The sequence below is a fragment of the Salvelinus namaycush genome, chromosome 5, assembly GCF_016432855.1.
Source record: "Salvelinus namaycush isolate Seneca chromosome 5, SaNama_1.0, whole genome shotgun sequence".
Taxonomy (NCBI): Eukaryota; Metazoa; Chordata; class Actinopteri; order Salmoniformes; family Salmonidae; genus Salvelinus; species Salvelinus namaycush.
The window spans coordinates 50,648,499-50,668,700 of record NC_052311.1 but is presented as its reverse complement, the minus strand read 5'-3'; the positions used below and the strand labels follow the sequence as shown (position 1 = coordinate 50,668,700).

The 20,202-nt window shown below is 44.9% G+C and overlaps 1 protein-coding gene across 1 annotated transcript in view; it reads right to left on the bottom strand.

Annotated features, from left to right (window-relative positions):
* The window catches only part of LOC120048423 (semaphorin-6D-like), a 70,863-nt gene that overhangs the window by 37,820 nt on the left and 12,841 nt on the right, over nucleotides 1–20,202 (bottom strand). The window contains exon 2 of the mRNA XM_038994377.1: nucleotides 550–758. Coding sequence (XP_038850305.1) covers nucleotides 550–697 — 148 coding nt within the window. The 5' untranslated portion in view covers nucleotides 698–758. The remainder of the gene's footprint in view (nucleotides 1–549; nucleotides 759–20,202) is intronic.

Genomic DNA, 20,202 nt, shown 5'->3' with positions numbered 1-20,202 from the left:
GAGATGATTCTGGCGGTGGAGCTGGGCGCTGGATGTATTACCATACATAATGGACATCCTGGGGAGTTGTGAGGGTTTCTGACGCCTAGTCACCTACAGACCTGCTGACAAATGGCCCTCATTACACCTGAGATGGGCTCCACATATAGATCTATTAGCGTGGCTATTTATGCTAATGGTCCACTCCTCCAGATAGATCAATTAAAGCGCCAGGCCTCAGTCTCTGTCACTTCTTAAATAAATGATGGGGCTGGCGACTGTAACCGCCAGGACCTCCTGACCACACCACCTATTGATCAGGTGCCACTGACGTGTGGCCCAATCAGACGCTGTATGATGTCATATAGCTAAAATGTATAGCCATTTTATTTCGATAGTGGCAATTATGTATTTGAAGAAGTCATCCTATTACTGACATAGATCTGTAAGACAACTGACAAAATATGTGTACATACAACTAGACATGATGCTGCCCTTTAACAGTACATCAGAACTTCATTCCCCCCTGAACTAAGGAGCAACATTGCATCATGACGGGCTTGCACTCACGTTCTCTCCCCCCAATGCTGATTGGCTCCAGGTCCTGGGGGAAGGGTGTGACTGCCATGGCCAGTTGAGGTAAGAGTGCTGTGAGGGCTAGAGCCAGGACCACCGCCAGAAGGGGGAGGGGCCGAGGCGACCCGGGCACCAGCCTCATGTTGGCAGGGGTTTACCACACCTCACCAGAACAGCATGGCCAACAGCGGGCACACCACCACCTAGAAGAGGAGAGAGAGTGAGACACAGGTTAACATAGCTACAACGAAAGTTAGCTGTACCCATATCTGTTAAAACGGTCACAGGCTAATGTGGATGACTACAACAGCAGCATCGGCTTCATAATGCTCACAATAATTCTCCCATCATGTTCTACAGTAGCTGTTGGAACTTTGAGTTTGGATGCTAAGCTCTCATTAGCATGCGATGCTCACTGCCAGTGCGGCATTGTGATTGAGTGTTAGCTGAACTGTGATGGCAGCCTGAACACAGAGGGAGAGGGAGAGAGAGGGAGAGCGACAGGAACGGAGAGAGAGGTGAGGCCACAAGGGCCACTTACTGGGACACCTGGCTCATTTACTCCCAGCATTCAGTCTTTCACAGGTGACTTCACACAATTAACCACCGCCCCCACAGGGGAACACGACCCCCTCTGTCTGCACCAAGACACCAGGCCCAAGGGGGAGGCGACAGGTTCCCACTTTCACCTAATATACAAAAAAATAAACTATAAATTGTTTGACTAGATGGGAAAAACGAGTGGATCCTGTAAGAAGGTCAGACGATTCATGTTTGAGCAAAGTTTACTCTCTATTATTAATCACTCAGGTAAGCTATGCGTCAGATCTGAATTGTCTCGAAATGCTAATTTCCACATCTGCTTGATTTCAGGGATGAGAGACCGGGACAGATGGATGCGGATTGCGCAGGGATTTGTTCAACTAAATCTCCAGAATGCTGTGACCTGTGTTTTGGCACCAACTTAATAAGGGCAGCGTGTCCTCTAAGGGTTTCAACTCAGCACAGCCCAGATTGATGTACTGCACCAATGCGATCCTGCCACACAGCTTTTAAATGGGGAGCCGAAAATAAAGTCAACAGAGATATGAACTGCCATCAATATTGATAACGTGCTGCCTCATTCTGATTCAGAGGAGACGGTTGCATTTAGCGATGAGGTCAAGCGATGATCACAGTGTCATAAATCGAGGGGAGGCGGTGTCTGCTCCTGTTAACTTCATGAATTACTGCCTCCTGCGTGTCCTGCCTGGGCGATATATGAGGACATTACTCCCAATGGATTAACTCACAGGCTTTTCGGCTTCTCAGAGGAGGTAGACAGCTTGAGCAAACAGGATATGATGCGGTGGCTTCCTGCCTGAGCAGGCCAAACAGCATGTCCCCCAAACACCACTGTCACCCCATCTAATCTGAATCTATCATTGAAGATCCAAGATCTTAGGACATGCTCTGATGGTTGAGCAATGCCCTCAAGTTAAAGAGTATGCTCACATTTATACTGATTATGCAAATGCTTGAGGGATCTTGAAATAAATAAAAAACCTTGGTAAAGTCGCAGTTAAAAACATGCTAAATAAACTCAATAAAACTACAAAATTATTTGCATAACTGTCTCTCTGCTCTCATGAATATGCATAGACTAGACCGACGATCATAAACATGTAGAGTGTGAAAATCAAAGGTTATGGAGATGGGGCAGAGATCAAATATCGACAAGTGCAGAGTATATATCCAATGGCTACAAAGCCAGGAAAATGACAAGCACAGTGCACAACAAGACAAGCACAGTGCCTGCAGGAGCTTATGCAAGACAGACCAACAGATACACTGTCCCTACAGACCCTCTGAGGCTTCTGGACCTTCCACAGATTTCCACACAAAGGCACTGAGTGGATGAGCTTCTTGGCGTGTTAATCAGCAGCACCCTGAATAGTTGCGGTTTCTGTTTGTGAAGTTCTCCACACGCTGACGAGCCTCACAGCTGGGAATGGATGTGGAGCTTGTGGAAATGGAAAATGCTTTGACGAAATGCCCAACGTAATCCAATTAAATCCTAGCTACAGTAATGTAATATAAACCAGAATAAGTCCCTTCGATCTGCTGCATACACTGTTGTCCTGGGGTTCACTTCGAGACGGGTGCTGGTGGTGGAGATTTGGCAAGAGGCCTTTATCTAGGGCTTGATGACAGTGACGTGGTAGAAAGAACCCTATCATGTAGACTTGAAACGTACTGTATGTGAGGCACGTCCAGTCTTTCATGCCGAGTGAGTGACAGATGTGATGGTAAGCATCACTGCGAGAGCAGGGGCCGATTTACGCCTCTTTAAAAGACATGCATAGACATTCCACAGTGACAAAGTCAACTTCTTTGGAAGTTGCAAAAGGGACATAAACTCAGACACTCACTATGCTCAAGCCCCATAAAGCCAATGGCTTCATTTAACAGTCTTTTAAGATGTGGTTTTACAAATATATTAGGGGCCTGCCTTCAAATTGCCCTGCATGTGGAGCATCTATTGTGTTCATGTTGTTAATCGCCTCAACCCGTAAATTCTTCAGCATCTTCTCAATGGGATATTTCCATAGTGACAGGGGCATGATCTAAAACCCGATACCAGGGTCCAGCTGCTACCGCCACACCGAATGCCCCCCGCCAAAACTTGCCATGTCACAAACACACCACACCCTCCCCATAAACATGTAAACCATGCAGCACCCTTTAGGAATTTGTTGCTGTCCGTTTTCTTTATCTAATCAAATCGCCTTTTACAGAGTGAATGGAGAGGCAGGCTGATGAGCTGACAGCTGTCGATGGGATATAAGCCACTGCTTATCCCGACCCACACTCTCTCTCTGTGTTCTGTTTTGGATGGGAGGTGTGGGATCATTTTGTTTTAATGAACTGGACTTGTCAAGCCATCTGGGAGAAACTGGCAGTTGGTCCTCTTTGTAGGGCAAGGAATTGAGGGCCGCTGGGGCCGCACATTGATTATCTGACATTCATTTGGATTAGACCACAGTGCTGGTTCTGTGGTTTGATGAGATGTCTTCAGTCTGGTGGTTTGAGGGCTTTTTCACAGCACTGTGTGAAAATGAAACTTAATGATGAGAAAATGGGAGCCTTTATGAGGGGTGGATGAGGCCACGGTGTCATCTTTTAAAAGGATCCATTTTAATTCATACATAAACCTTAACAAGTCAATCTTTATGACCCAGCTTCAGTTTGGCCAGGGACCACAGTTCCATAAAAAGACGCAATTAGAATAAATGCCAATTTTATCCTCAATCAACCGCTTTATGCACCTGTCTGCTCCAGGGATGTTTATTTTCTGCCAACACCTGTCGTACAAACTCAATAGAGGCGCATTATCCTAATGCAGACCCACCCCCTCTGATATGCTGTGACCTCACAAACTGAACACGCTGCCGTTTCACTGGGGGGAGGCGAATCCCTTCACTGTTTTGGATAACAGGGGGATAGCTAGCCAACACCCCCCCCCCCGCCTCTGTGCCTTGGGACGCCACAGGGCCCCAGAGAAGTAGGAATTGAATGAGTCCACCCCCAGTATACATGGGCCTACATAGTGAGGGTGCATGTCCCTGGCATGTGTCATTTCAGACACGATTAGTTACATTACCCCCTGCTCTTCATGGACCATTACCCACCCGGGGCTCTGCTGGGGACTATCACATCACCATGGCGATGAGCAGGGACAGGGGGCCTGATGATCTGCCGCAGAATGTGTGTGTGGTCGGAGTGTGTAGGCCTTTGTCGATGTGTGTCTACCTCATTTGGGAAAGGGAACACTGCGATGCCTGTTTAGCTCTCTAACCATGTATCCCCTAGCTATCGTGACTTCTCTCTGGTCTGTTTACTTCCAGTGATCCAATGATTATGACTGTGTAATGGCCATTGTTCTGCTTGATAAATAACTAGAAAGTCATCCAAGTGCATGGAGTACACAGTACAGCACATGCATTGATCAATAGCAGTTCTGTGTGAAAATCTACAAGTTAGAAGACAGATAGAAGACAGATGCTGTTACTTATTTCTCATTATAAGTTACTCAATAGAGTGACAGGGTAACTTCACAACTCATAGCTGAGGAAGCACATTGTTTATTCAAGACTGAGGTTACCTCAGGAAATGGCACTCAGTTTTCTTTTCATTCCGACAAAGTTTGACCAACACCTTATACATTTTCTGCTGTGCAAAAACAACTTCTTTGGGGAGAAAACTCATCCGAGGCATGTGTCTTGTGAGTGACCTTGCGCTACAGAAGATTCCGTTGTTAAGCCTGGGCAACATCATCCTTACTCTACTCTCTGAGAGTTCATCTGACTGTTGATACCTGAACACTGTGCCATGATGCACATTCACAAGGCTGACGATTAGCTGCTGAATAGAGACTGATTTCTAGTCACAGACAACTCTCCTCTTACCTCGAGACATCCACTCCCCTACAGAGTGCTCAGTGTGGCAGCACTATATGCAGCTGATGATTCACATACGGTTTTCAGGAAGTATGATGCTCCTCCTATCACTCTGAATTCTCAACTCTCCGCCTTCTGTAGACTTTGTGTTAGATGCTACTTCTCAACAAGCCCCTCTTCTGCCCGAGGGCCCTTGCAACTCTCTACATGAGCCACTCAAAGAGGAACTTCGCTAATTAGATTTCCAATGGCTAACCACACAGACGCCGCCGAGGCAAATTGGAATTGGGATCAAGGAGCATTGGACAATAATTGGGGAACAGCTCCCGCAGGATACGGAGGAGATTACTATGGGTGATTTTCAGATGACTACAACATGCTGGTGGTGATAGGAGTTCATCCTACTGTTGCTCATAAATTAACTTACTGGAGTCTTTGAAAGCACCTCTACAAGTTCAACCACATCCAGCAAGCCCAGCAGGTTTCAGGCCGTTTATAGCCTCTGCTGGTTTAACTACTTTCACAGTAGTTTTAAACACTTCTTTATCAGTTACTTTGAATTCTACTTTCAGTTGGGGCAGGAGTGCAACAATGTTGGATGTCAGTGTCAGAGTTGCAATATCGGCAGACTTTGACAGGCCAAGTTCTGTGAATGAAGTCAACACTTGATCTAGACTAACTTAAACTTGCTGTTGAATAACAACATGTCAGTTGAAGTTGATGGGGAATTTCAGAGGCCCCGCAGTAGCAACATGAAAGCGGCTCAAGGGAGGCCTCAGTGACAACATTCTGAAAGCCCTATTAGCATGCTGGGTCAAGAGGGAGTGACGGCTGGCTGCTTTCCTTTTGGCCCCTATAGTCCCTTAGTTCTGGAATTTGCATTTCAAATGGATGGTGGCAGTGTCGTGGAATCTCTCCTTATAGTCTTTATCTGACAGTTGCATGGGCAGGAGGAAAGAGTTTGGGAGAGGGGAGCGGCGATACGGGGCACCATGGCATCCAGGGTGAAATGTGTCTGTCAGTGGAGGTCAGGACCCTCCCTGCCATCACTGCCACTCAACTTGCCCCAAAGGGATGCTGTGATGGCCTCCTCGCCCATAGGGTTTAGACAAAGTGACTGGTTGTCCTGTGAGATGGGCCATCTATTGTCACCCTATGTAAGAGTGCTCTACGCCTTCCACATGGAAGGGTCCCCACAGATTAAAGCCTGTTTGTCAGCCACGGGCAGCGCATCAAGCCTCCAACTCATCCCCACCAGCTCCTCTCCCTAGTAATGATGTTGGGCTGAATCAAGTTGACAGTGAGAGTCAACTAAAGTTGTACTATAGGAAGAAGTGATACTGTACAAAGTCCATGCAAAGGTTCAGTAACCGTGGGCTGAGGGCTCTCTAAAAATGAGACTGAAAGTGAGCATCTAAACATTGGTTTGAAATATCTTACCAATGTTCAAGGACCGAGAGATGTTGACAACTCAAACACACTACAGCAGTGATACATAAAAAAATAACTAGCACCCATTACTTTCTGTTTACTGGTATCAATCTCTGAGAAAAGTGCCTCTGCCACCAGTCTGGGCCTAAACCTGTAAGGCATGCCGCCACAGCGGGTTGAGCTGGCCAGACTTCAGACAGGGATCTATGCGAGACACAGACACTGAGACGGTCGTCCGATCGATCGGGAGAACCGCTGAGAGCGTCATCCATCGTCTTTGTGTCTACTTGAGATGAAAAAAGCACCAAAGGCTATAAGCGAGAGACGGATCAGACACACACTAAGGTTATCCTCTTCATTTGTCTGCCTCATCTTCATTATTTATTTTTATCTTCAGACAAGCCCTGTAATTCACTGGAAAATCCCTCTCTCTGTCTATCCATCTACAGTATCCATTCATCCACAGTATCCATCCATCCATCTCAATTTTCCTCTACTGTTTCTAGTGTGACATCTTCGGATGAGTGTAACCCCGGGTCACCTCATCAGACCTACTGGCAGGAAAATGCAGATATCGTTCAAGCTCCCTCCTCGACCCTCCTCCCGTCGTCTCCACCTCATAACTAAAACTGAATGTTATCTACCTCCTTCTCTCAATCTCCCCATCATCAATAATTCAAAGTGTTATTGAGAAACACTACCTGAACCTCTATTGACAGAAACTCCAGCACTGTCATTCCCTCAAGGGCATCATAATTGGATCCTCAAAGTCTGCTGCTACAGACCCAGGCGGGGGAACAGGAGTCTGTGTTTATGTTTTTTTGTTGAGGTGTCATTGTGTGTGTGTGTGTGTGTGTGTGTGTGTGTGGTGTGTTTGTTTCTATTTTTACATATTTATTTCAGTACTCCAAACCGGCTGCCTCCAGAACCAACAGCACACAGCAGGAGCCATCCCGTGCATAGAGTGACTCGGCCAGTGTTCAGAAACATTCCCCTCAGGGGTGTTTTAAAGGTGGGCGGGAAAGTGTTTGGTTATCTAGCACCGTGGAGAAAGGATTGTGGAGGGATTGCGGATGAGTCATATTGGGAAGGGCAGTGAAGCTCTTTATCAATTGCAGTAGTGCACTTTCTCAAACCTGGAGAGGGCAGTTGTTTGGCACAAGTCAAAAGGTGAAGAGAGTTGCATTGCAAGCAGGAGTAACAGCTTCTGAGAAGGTTAAAATTTGGAGAGTTTGATTTCACAAAGCAACAGTTTAACTCCCACAGTACATGCTTAAAAATAACAGGCTCACAAGTATGACATACAATTGTATCATAACATGCAGTATGTCAACAACTTTAATATTTCAGTATTGATGCGGGTGGTAGAACAAAAAAAAGATACATCAGTCATAGAGCTAAATTAAAGTTTAAACAATAACAAAACTGTCAGTATTCACACTAAACGTATCTTCAACATCAAAGTCAGCGGTATTCAAAGCCTCGCTTTTATGCACAATATACAAATATGGCAAACTCAGCGCTGCTGTCGTGCAGTGTCCTCTCCTCTGACAGCTCAACAATAGGAACAGAGATAGTGCTCCCTCCCACTACGCTTTGTAGACTAAAGTACCAGCGGAGCCTATCATTATTTCACCAGAACTGCCGACCGCCCGGAGGGGAGAGGAGAGGCGGGTAGAGGAGAGAGAGCAGCCAGATGAAGATGCTATTTTCCACACTCCTGCTGGGAAAGATGAAACGCGCCACACCGATATAAGCGAGGGAGAGTAGAAAGGGAGGAGAGGATGAGGTGAATAAGCAGCACTGTAAGTGCTCATCAGGTTGCTGATCGCTCAGCGTTCTCCAGTGGCTCTTTATTACCACCAAGGGGGGGGGGGGGGGGGGGGGGGGGGCTAGCCCTGGACCCTCCTATCACTTAGGACCCCTGAGTTCAGCCTTGGTGGTACAGTACAGAGCAGCAGCGGTGTGGAGATGTGTCTTCCTGCTGGTGCCAGGGCCCCTTGGGTGGCGGTGCAAGCTAATGGGCGGGGTGACCGAGCTAAGCGGCTGGTCTGCCTCCCTGTGATTAGATTTGGGCTCGTTGAGAGTGAGAGAGGGTGTGTGTGTGTGTGTGGCGCTGATCCCCCTCATCACACGGCTCTGATTAGGCACTGCGGTGGTTCTCTGGCTTGGCGAGCCCTCGTTCTGCTGCCAGTGCAGAAATAAAGCCTGTCTATCAGCGTATCGGTGCCAGGCTGATTCTGAAGGACAACAATAATTATGCTCACTGCAGAGCGATGAGAAAAATGGAAAAAACAACATTTACGGTTATGGTCAACCTTGAACTGTACACTAGGTTTAATAACTAATGTTCTAACATAACGAAAGGAACAATTCATGAAGGAGACGGAGTGTTCTTTGGTATTTTCTTTCTACCCTTCAATACCATGGCATTACAAGGAGAGGTATTGAGACTGAGCCCCTTAGAAACGGGGTCAATTAAGTAAATAATATGTTTTAAAACATGTGGAGAGCAACCTTTCTTTAAGGCACTGAATGGTGCTTGAGCTGAGGACTGCTGTGATGATGCTCTCATGATGCCTTTGTATCCGTCTCCGTATTTAAGGTGGGGAACAATGAGAGAGTGCAACATCTCTATTAACAGAAAGCTCTTTGATCTCCATCTTTCTCTATGCTCTCTAGCAAATGGAACCTCTCCAGGCACCAATTAGATGGGTGCACTGTTTGCACTTCAATCTCTGCATTCCAATTCTGAAAGTTGGAAGACACATAAATTATCGAAGTGAATTTGGAGTGTCACGGTGTTCCGGAGTTAGGTTTCATTTGTGAGTGAACTTTAGAGGTAGTGAAGGAAGATGAATCAAACCCCTCAATTTACTCATCTCAGGTGCATTGTGCCAATTCAATATATTTCTTTCATTCTGTTTGAAGGACCTGTACCATGTTTGTCAGAGCCATAGATAGAGCCCTTATGATGCAGGACAAGCACACACTGATACGTGTGAAAACATGTAGAAAGCACCCAGTCAAGGACTCAGGCGTAACATTAGAGACAGAGTAGTTGTGAAAGGAAGATAAATAGCGTGTCACGTTCCTGACCTGTTTTCTGTTATTTTGTATGTGTTAGTCGGTCAGGGCGTGAGTTTGGGTGGGCAGTCTATGTTATGTGTTTCGATGTTGGTTAATGGGTGACCTGATATGGTTCTCAATTAGAGGCAGGTGGTTTTCATTTCCTCTGATTGAGAGCCATATTAAGGTAGGTGTTTTCAAATTGTTTGTTGTGGGTGGTTGTTTCCTGTATCTGTGTTTGTTGCACCATACGGGACTGTATCGTTCGTTCGTTTGTTTGTAGTCAGTACTGGTTCGTTCGTTCTTCGTTACGTGTAAGTTCGTAGTCCAGGTCTGTCTACTTCGTTTGTTGTTTTGTATTGTTGTTCAAGAGTTTTTCCGTCTTCGTCTGTTCCTTGTAATAAATAATATGTATAACTCCAACGCTGCATTTTGGTCGAATCCTTGCTACTCCTCTTCGGATGAAGAGAAGGAGGAAGCCCGTTACATAGCGTCCGCAATCACGCTGCTGTCACCCACCAGATCCATCCTTGTCACAAGGAAATATAATTTCTAAAAAAGGAAGTGGGCACGCAAGACGGGTTGGTGACAACAGTATGTTCTTTAGCAGCTGGCGCACAAAATGGCCGACCTCTTTAATAAATGAATGATTTTCCAATCTGAGAAGTCGATGCTGATGAAGGGACATATAAATCAGGTGAGGAGCGGTGGAGGGGTTCTGGAGAATGCTCCTCGCTGTAATGGTATTATCATGCCTGCGTGCTTCACTGTTCCTGTGGAGATTAAACGCTTTATCATTGTCTTGGCTACAAACAGTCCCCATTCCCAACATGCATCCCATAATCTAACACCTTCCCATTCAGACCCACCAGGCTGCCACTCTTAACACTACCATCACACACTGCCTGAGGGAGAGTCAGGAGAGCGCGAGAGCGAGCGAGCGAGCGAGCATAGGGTTATCAGGGCATCCCTACATTCGGGGTAATGGCCTCAGTGGATGAACCGGACATCATTAACGCCTTCTCACAGCTGATGACATCATCGAGAGGCATCCCCGAGACCCCGGGGGCTTTTTGCTCCATATATCTCATGTTATTGCTGTGGCACTTCTTTCTCAGCTCAAGAAAGTCCATGAACATTGGCTGCTCATACACAGAATGTGAAGTGGGCTCTTCTCGGTGTGCTGAAGGCTACATTGTGTCAGTCTGAAGTACAATCAAAATGCTTGGGTTGGTAGCCTGTCTGACAAGACTATGTCCTGGGGACATGTAGTCTAGCCCTGTTGTGCTGAGAAAGAACCAGTCGCTGTAAATGAGGATGATGTCTGTGACCTCGCAGTGCACTGATCTGGAATCAGCCAGGCAATCAATCCCACTCAATCTCAGTTCAGCAGATGTACTGACAGCTCCACACAACATTGAGAGGTTAAGGTGCCAAAACAACAACAGCTAACAAAACAGGCACACTAGAATAACACTATTCATGATTTTTATTTTAGGACATATTTTATTTCTGGATAGTGTATTACAGTAAACAATGGATCTGATGACTCTAGCCCAGACCAGAGCTAGAGGTGCACTAGCCCAGACCAGAGCTAGAGGTGCACTAGACCAGAGCTAGAGGTGCCCAGACCAGAGCTAGAGGTGCCCAGACCAGAGCTAGAGGTGCACTAGACCAGAGCTAGAGGTGCACTAGACCAGAGCTAGAGGTGCCCAAGACCAGAGCTAGAGGTGCCCAGACCAGAGCTAGAGGTGCCCAGACCAGAGCTAGAGGTGCCCAGACCAGAGCTAGAGGTGCCCAGACCAGAGCTAGAGGTGCACTAGACCAGAGCTAGAGGTGCACTAGACCAGAGCTAGAGGTGCCCAGACCAGAGCTAGAGGTGCCCAGACCAGAGCTAGAGGTGCACTAGACCAGAGCTAGAGGTGCCCAGACCAGAGCTAGAGGTGCCCAGACCAGAGCTAGAGGTGCACTAGACCAGAGCTAGAGGTGCACTAGACCAGAGCTAGAGGTGCACTAGACCAGAGCTAGAGGTGCACTAGACCAGAGCTAGAGGTGCACTAGACCAGAGCTAGAGGTGCACTAGACCAGAGCTAGAGGTGCCCAGACCAGAGCTAGAGGTGCCCAGACCAGAGCTAGAGGTGCCTAGACCAGAGCTAGAGGTGCACTAGACCAGAGCTAGAGGTGCCCAGACCAGAGCTAGAGGTGCACTAGACCAGAGCTAGAGGTGCCCAGACCAGAGCTAGAGGTGCACTAGACCAGAGCTAGAGGTGCACTAGACCAGAGCTAGAGGTGCACTAGACCAGAGCTAGAGGTGCCCAGACCAGAGCTAGAGGTGCCCAGACCAGAGCTAGAGGTGCCCAGACCAGAGCTAGAGGTGCACTAGACCAGAGCTAGAGGTGCACGGGAAGAGAAAGGAGTCATTGAGGAGCAGGACCGGCATACCAGTATCGCGATACTCGTTATTATCATGGCAAGGAAACAAAACATGAAGAGGATGTAACTTCTTCAGGAAAACAGTCCTAATGTTGGAAACAAACATTATGTTGTCATCCAGAGTCACATTTATTCATTTCCCAAGCTACAGCACACAATATTTTACATACAGCAGGATTTTAAAGGATCAAAGTGTTTTGTCTGCTTGGTGTTTTCATTTTTGCCACGGAAAAAATATTACGATGCTGGTATCGTCCCGGCCCTACTAGCTGGTGCCACCAATGCTTTCTCTAGTCTACAGATTGTTGACTAAGGTTAAGTATGGGCATGGAGACTGAGGGTTGGAGTGTGTGTGTGTGTAAATGTGTCTCTGAGCTGTTAAAGTGAGTCTCTGATCACAGTGCAGATACTGTAGATCCTGCAGCCCTTAGGGAGGATAAGCTCTTATCTTTCGGCTAAATCCCAAAAGTCGTTAAAGGGGCTCCGGAGTTGCTTAGAAGTCCAACTAATTAGAGTTCAAATCATTTTCGGTAACACTTTACCTGACACCTAGCGTCATAACACGTAATGACACGTCCATAACCATGTCATAACAGCTGACATAACTTGTCATAATATGGACATAGCACTGTCATTACACATATTTAGACCGGTTGTGACATATATAGCATTATTTTATGGCTGGCTATGACACCTACATAAGGCAAAACATTCCATTACACCATAGCCTACTTTAAAACAGTATGTTTATGTTATATAACATTTACAGAAATTGACCATATAACATTTTCATTGTAATTGCGCACAAATCAGACATGCACCTAGCCCAATGCTCTGTTGCTGATGACTGGGATGAGTGCATAAACAGATTTTAGGAGCAGGACAAGACACCCTCTTTTTGACTGATGACTGACATAAGGGCATGTACGTGATAGGTCTATCTGGCTCATATGACTATGATGGTCATAATGCTTCTTGACAGTGTCATAAAGTGTATTTTCTACAAGTTATCTAAAATATGATGGGGAAAAAATTGACAAAATAATTCATTACAACAACAACAACGGACTTTAAAAAAAAAAAACTTCTTGGCAGGGAAAAAAATATTGAATAAATGTGGGTTTTGACACTTATGTAGATGTCACAACCAGCCATAAAATAACCCAATATGTTACAACAGGTGTAAATATATGGGTCATGACAGTGTTATGACAAGTTATGTCAGCTGTTATGACATATTATGATATAGTTATGACCATACCATAGCATGTTATGACGCTGGTATCAAGTGTTCACACATTTTCTCCTTCTAGATAGATCTTTATGATGGACATACAGTATAAAACAGCCTGTGTATCCAGCCATTCTACCATTCAGTTGAGACACTGACTACAGTTCACAAAGCACGATCAATGAGTTATCAAGCTAGCTAAATACTGTACAATGCAGCAACCCTTTCTTTCAAATGTATAGAAAACAATAAACCAGACTGGTCATTCTTGACAGACATTCCATTAGGGTCGAGATGAGGTGAGAGCTGTTGTATAGAACGCTGCCCACTCTCAAACAAAACAACAGTCACAGTGTGGATCAAAGCGCTGTATGTAGTATTTTTCTGTCGAGCCTCCCGCTGCTCCTCCGTCCATGCACAAACACTCATCTGCATTTGTTGTCCTGAAGTCAAAAAGCGAAACGCGGCAGGCACAAAGAGAGACTAGACAAATCCACAGGGCGAGGGTGAGAATGAAAGATGGACAGAAAAACAGAGAGAGCGAGAGATTTGGAGAAAAACAAAAGCTGTCTGTTGCTTCCAGCGTCCCCCCGACTTACCACCACCCACTTCTTCTCTCCCACAGCAGCCCTGGGAAGCACAGGAGGTTGGTGGCACTTAAATTGGGGAGGACAGGCTCGTGGTAATGGCTGGAGCGGAATTACTGGAATGGTATCAAATACATGCCAATCCATTTGCTACTTTCAAGTCATTATTGTGAGCCATCCTCCCCTCAGCAGCCTCCACTGGTGGGAAGGTATGAGGAGGCAGCCGTAATGGAAAAGAGAGGAGACCAACAGGCCCATCTATAACAGGCTAGATAGTGGTGTATGGGTGCCGTTAAGCCTGGGCGATGGTGTCATTAAGTGTGAGTGTGTGATAAATGCACTCTGCTTGTCGTATTTGAGATTCTCATTAGTCTGTGTGCAGGAGGGAACCGGAGGCTATTACTCTTGTGGCTGTGGTGACACCGCGCCGAGTGTGTGTCTGTATCTATTGTCTGTGTTTTGTTGTGTACTGGACGTGTGTACGAAGGGAACGTGTGTTTTGTGTGTGGCAAATGTACAACTGTGGGGGTGTGTAAAAGAGTTTGATAATAATCTCCTTCTGTGTCATGGTGAAATGCTCTGTAGGTGTCTACATACACTGAGTATACAAGAACACCTGCTCTTTCCATGACAGACTGACTGCTATGATCCCTTATAGATGCCACTTGTTAAATCAAATTCAAATCAGTGTAGATGAAGGGGAGAAGACAGGTTAAAGAAGGATTTTTAAGCCTTGAGACATGGATTGTGTACACGTCCCATTCAGGGGGCGAATGGGCAATTCAAAAAATGTAAGTGCCTTTGAATGGGGTATGGTAGTAGGTGCCAGGCGCACCTGTTTGTGTCAAGAACTGCAAAGCTGCTGGGTTTTTCACGCTCAGAAGTTTCCCGTCTGTATCAAGAATCGTCCACCACCCAAAGGACATCCAGCCAACTTGACAACTATGGAAAGTATTGGAGTCAACATAGGCCAGCATCCCCGTGGAACACTTTCGACATCACGTAGAGTCCATGCCCAACGAGTTGAGGCTGTTCTAAGGGCAAAAGCGGGGGCGGGGTGCAACTCAATATTAGGAAGGTGTTCTCAATGTTTGGTATACTCAGTGTATATAGGAAGTGAACGTGTGTTTTTGCTTTGTGTGTTGTGTCAGGTTTCTCAAATGCTCCCTTCAAGGTACAAACAGCCACAGCTATAGCAGCAGCCAGCCGCAGAACGACCTGTGGGTCGTCTGGACGTCTGCTCTGCTCCAATCAATACTTGGAGGTGTCCTATTACCCTGTCGTCCCTAAGCCTCCTCTCCCCCCTGCTCAACGGGCAGGCAGGCAGCCCTTTGTTGGCAGTTGTTCATATCAGCGCTGGCTTATCATAGAACATCACAGGAAATGTGAGAACAGCCACGTACAGGTCGGTGACACTTTTAATTTGTCTCGGGTGATAGGGTTGGTCAAACTATTCCTGGGCTGCCTCATCATCACCGACCGCATTTGCTCACTTAGAGGTTGACTTTCCCCCCTCATGTGAAATGTGGCGACGCTGTACCGCTATCTTGACCTTGATGTTAAATTGCATCATGTTTTGAATTGAATTTATTTTCGAATAGGAAGTCCTCTAGAATGGAGACTGCATTGTACTCCAATAGAAAGTGGTGCGACGCATTCCGCACAACAACTAAGAAGGATATGAGAAGAGTTTTTAATATAGATGCCCTTTGCAGTATCTGCTCTACAAATCATCACGTTAGAAAAATAACTAGCTAAATCTAAATGGAGTGAGATTTTTAAAGCTATAAGACGACACTCTATAAACAGGTCCCTGCTTGGTGATTGCGGATGTCTAAGGAGTCAAATTAACCAATATGGTACTGGGGTACAAATGAACTTTTCCTAAATAGGTGTCCCAAATAAAGTGTGCCAGGATATTCGATTTTCAAGTTGTCATTAAGGCGGCATCAAAATAGCTTTTAATGGATTTCTAAATATAATTTTCATGGTTCACTTCTCAATCTGACCTAGGTCTTACATTGAATGACCAAGATAACATGCTACTAATTATTTGGATGGTCAATATTACTTTGAAAATAAGGGAAATATGATTTGAAGAAAACTGAAGCATGAAAAGCTGAGGCGAACTCAACTCTACGTGCTATAAAACAGCTCCTTCTGATAGTTGTATTGTTTATTTACACAAATCTGCCCAACAGACTACATTAGCGCAAAGTCAAAATGTGTAAACATGCAATAAAATGTTCATTTCATGACTGCACCCATTTTTTCCCCTCTTAAATCTTTCAAATTTGTGGTCTGGCATTCATCCAAATCAAATCCATTTGAAACTGTGCATATACACACACACACTTTTAAATGGACCCGTCAAAACATTCCATACAGTGCTACGCCTGGGCGTTAGGGTTCATAAAATCCCCAAATAGCAAGTGATGCCTTGTAAAGCGAAGGTCGACTTTGCAAGTCAGGTCTCTTACACCATAACCCTACGATAGTTAAGTTTCAATCGAAATAGACTGACATCTCTAACGAGGCCCAGGTATAGTTACAACCCAAATAAAAATGATCTAATGTTCAAATTGTCTTCCAGAGTAGAAACTAGCAATATTATTTATTTTGGGAGAGGGTACAATTACATTTGAGTCTATCCTATTAAATGACTAATCATACAGTAAAAAGACAAAAGTAGCTTCCTTTGTGTTGAAATTCCATGTCAATTAAAGTCTGGAAGTAGCAATAGTGACGACTACCTTCCATTACGTTACATCCCTGTGCCATCTAAAATTAGCCATGCTCATGGATTTAGTCTCTCTCCCGGGTAGAGATACACTTTAATCTGTTATTTTTTCTTCATTCCTGGGATTGGCAGTGCAGATGTCTTTTCTGTGTGCTAAAGCTCCACAGCCATATGTCACCACTGCCCTGTCCATGACACGCACACTTTTAATCAGAGCTCAGTGATGGACCACATTGTGTCCTTTAGGCCTGAAGCTTTGAGTCCTGGACTGATACAGCCGTGCTCTAAGCCGGTTGGCTGCCTGCATCCAGTGCTGAGCTTCATCACACACATTCCTGGGTAGCAAAAAGTTAATAACTGTGAGTTACTGTGACCCATAGGAGTCTCATTATATTTACATCTTTTAGTGGCTGGCATTTAACAAACAGAAAATATACAGACGATAGAGGGAAAGTCCTCTATCCCTATAGCCCAGGGAACATCAACTAGCGGATGGTCGGGGGGCCGGAACATAAATACAAATAATTTGTAGACAGCAAATTGACCGCAAGAAGCCCAAACAGATACACTACATGATCAAAAGTCAAATGCTCGTCGAACATCTCATTCCAAAATGTGGTGCATTAATATGGAGTTGGTCTCCCCTTTGCTGCCATAACAGCCTCCACTCTTCTGGGAAGGCATTCTACTAGATGTTGGAACATTGCTGTGGAGACTTGCTTCCATTCAGCCACAAGAGCATTTCTGAGGTCAGGCACGGATGTTGGGCACGGATGTTGGGCAATTAAGCCTGGCTCGCAGTCGACGTTCCAATTCATCCCAAAGGTGTTCGATGGGGTTGAGGTCAGGGCTCTGTGCAGGCCAGTCAAGTTCTTCCACAACGCTCTCGACAAACAATTTCTGTATGGACCTCGCTTTGCGCACGGGCTAATTGTCATGCTGAAACAGGAGGGCCTTCCCCAAACTATTTCCACAAAGTTGGAAGCACAGAATCATCTAGAATGTCATTGAATGCTGTAGCATTAAGATTTCCCTTCAGTGGAGCTAAGGGACCTAGCCCAAAACACGAAAAACAGCCCCAGACCATTATTCCTCCTTCACCAAACTTTACAGTTGGCACTATACATTCGGGCAGGTAGCGTTCTCTTGGCATCTGCCAAACCCAGATTCTTCCATCGGACTGCCAGATGGTGAAGCGTGAATCATCACTCCGGAGAACGCGTTTCCACTGCTCCAGAATCCAATGGCGGCGAGTTTTACACCACTCCAGCTGACGCTTGGCATTGTGCATGGTGATCTTAGACTTGTGTGCGGCTGCTCGGCCATGGAAACCCATGTAATGAAGCTCCTGACAAACAGTTATTGTGCTGAGTAGTGAGTGTTGCAACTAAGGACAGACGATTTTTACAGGCTACGCGCTTCAGCATTCAGCGGTCCCATTCTGTGAGTTTGTGTGGCCTACCAGTTTGCGGCTGAGCCGTTGTTGCTCCTAGATGTTTCCACTTCAGAATAACAGCACTTACAGTTGACCGGGGCAACTCTAGCAGGGCAGATATTTGACGAACTGACTTGTTGGAAAGGTGGCATCCTATGACGGTGCCACGTTGTAAGTCTCTTTAGTGAGGCCATTCTACTGCCAATGTTGGTCTATGGAGATGGCTGTTTGCTCGATTGTATACACCTGTCAGCAACGGGTGTGGCTGAAATAGCCGAATCCACTAATTTGAAGGGGTGTCCACATACATTTGTGGATATATAATGCATAATTGTTGACGAAAACAATAATTTCAAACCTTGCGTACATTTGTATATGATCACGTGTTTCTCTATTATGCGCAGGAATATTTTTTTTTATTTTTTATTTTTTTTTTAACAGGGAAAACAGACTGAGACCTAGATCTCTTTTACGGCTGTGCCCTGTGTAAACATGTTGACATGTACAGTTTTAGACATACAGACAAGAACATTTCAAAACATACACAATTCAACAGAAACAATCACAGACAACATCATATTGATCCTCCATAAACATTTTAAAATGGGCAAGGGACACCAGAGTGTCTAACTTAAGTTGGATCTGCAGTTTGTTCCATAAATAAGGTGCAAAGGAACTGAAGGCAGTCCTACCCAACTCTGTGGAGACCGCAGGAGTCTAATGTAATCCACATCTGTGATCTGGTTTTAAAATTAGTACATCTTGTGGAAATTAATGATGATATATATGGAGGTAGTTTTAAAAGAAGTGCTTTATAAATAAACAAGAGAGCATGTTGCTCTCGCCTCACAGATAGAGAGACCCAACCCACATGTTGATATAGGATACAGTGATGAGTTCTGTAACTATCACCCGTGATAAACCTGAGTGCACAATGGTAAATAGCATCCAGTGGTTTTAATGTGTTTGCCGATGCATGCATATAGATAATATCACCATAATCTAAAACGGACATAAAAGTAGCCTGCACAATTTTTTTCCTATTTACAGAGGACAGACAAGCCCTGTTTCTGTAAAGGAATCCTATCTTGAATTTGAGCTTTTTTCCCAATTCAGTAACATGTTTTTTAAAAGAAAGCCTATCATCTAACCATACCCCTAAGTATTTATATGCAGAGACCTTATTGATTTGAGTACCATCCAAGCTAGTGATTACAAACGTGTTTCTAACTGGGAGTTTAGACCTAGAAAAAAACATGACATTTGTTTTCTTAGCGTTTAAAACAAGTTTAAGCTGTAAAAGAGACCCCTGTAGTATCCTAAAATCAGACTCCAACTGCATTAAAGCTTGGTCCGCTGTTGGAGCAATAGAGTACATAACTGTGTCATCTGCATATAAATGGAATTTACAATATCTGACATCATCACCAATGTTGTTTATATAAAGTGAGAACAATAGTGGGCCAATTATTGAACCCTGAGGGACCCCTTTAAGTAACTAAGGGGTCAGACTTGACCCCATCGACCATGACGGCTTGAGTTCTATCTTTAAGATAGTCATAAAACCATCGGCAGGCATCAGTGCCCAGTCCTATAGATGACAGCTTACTCAAAAGGATAGCATGGTCTACAGTGTCAAAAGCTTTTGACAAATCTACAAACAACGCAGCACAGTGTTTTCTATCGTCTAAGGCATTTGCAATATCATTTACAACAAGCATAGTGGCCGATGTGGTACTGTGTTTAGATCTAAAACCAGATTGATTGGTACTAAGAATACTGTTAGCAGAAAGAAAAGATTGTAACTGTTTGTTGACTATAGATTCTAGAATCTTTACCAGACAAGGGAGCCTAGAGATGGGTCGATAGTTATCCAAATCACTACCGTCACCTCCCTTATGTAATGGCAGAACAAAAGCTGCTTTCCACACCTTAGGGATATTTCCTGTGCTTAATGTTAGATTAAAAATGTGTGTTACTGGACCAGCAAAAATAGGTGCAGCACACTTAAGTAAGTACGGGTCTAAATTGTCAGCGCCTAAGGATTTCTTAGTATCAATGGCACACAGGGCAATTAGAACCTCTGCTTCAGTTATTTTCTGGAAACTAAAAACAGGGTTACCATTTTTCAGAGTAACGGTTGAAAAGCAAGACGAAAAATCAACTAACTGGCCAGTACCACAAAGTCCACTTTTCCTTTCAAATAAAAAACCAGCAGAGATGAAATGCTTATTAAAAGCATCACAAATATCATTTTTTACAGTTAGAATACAGAAGTCTGA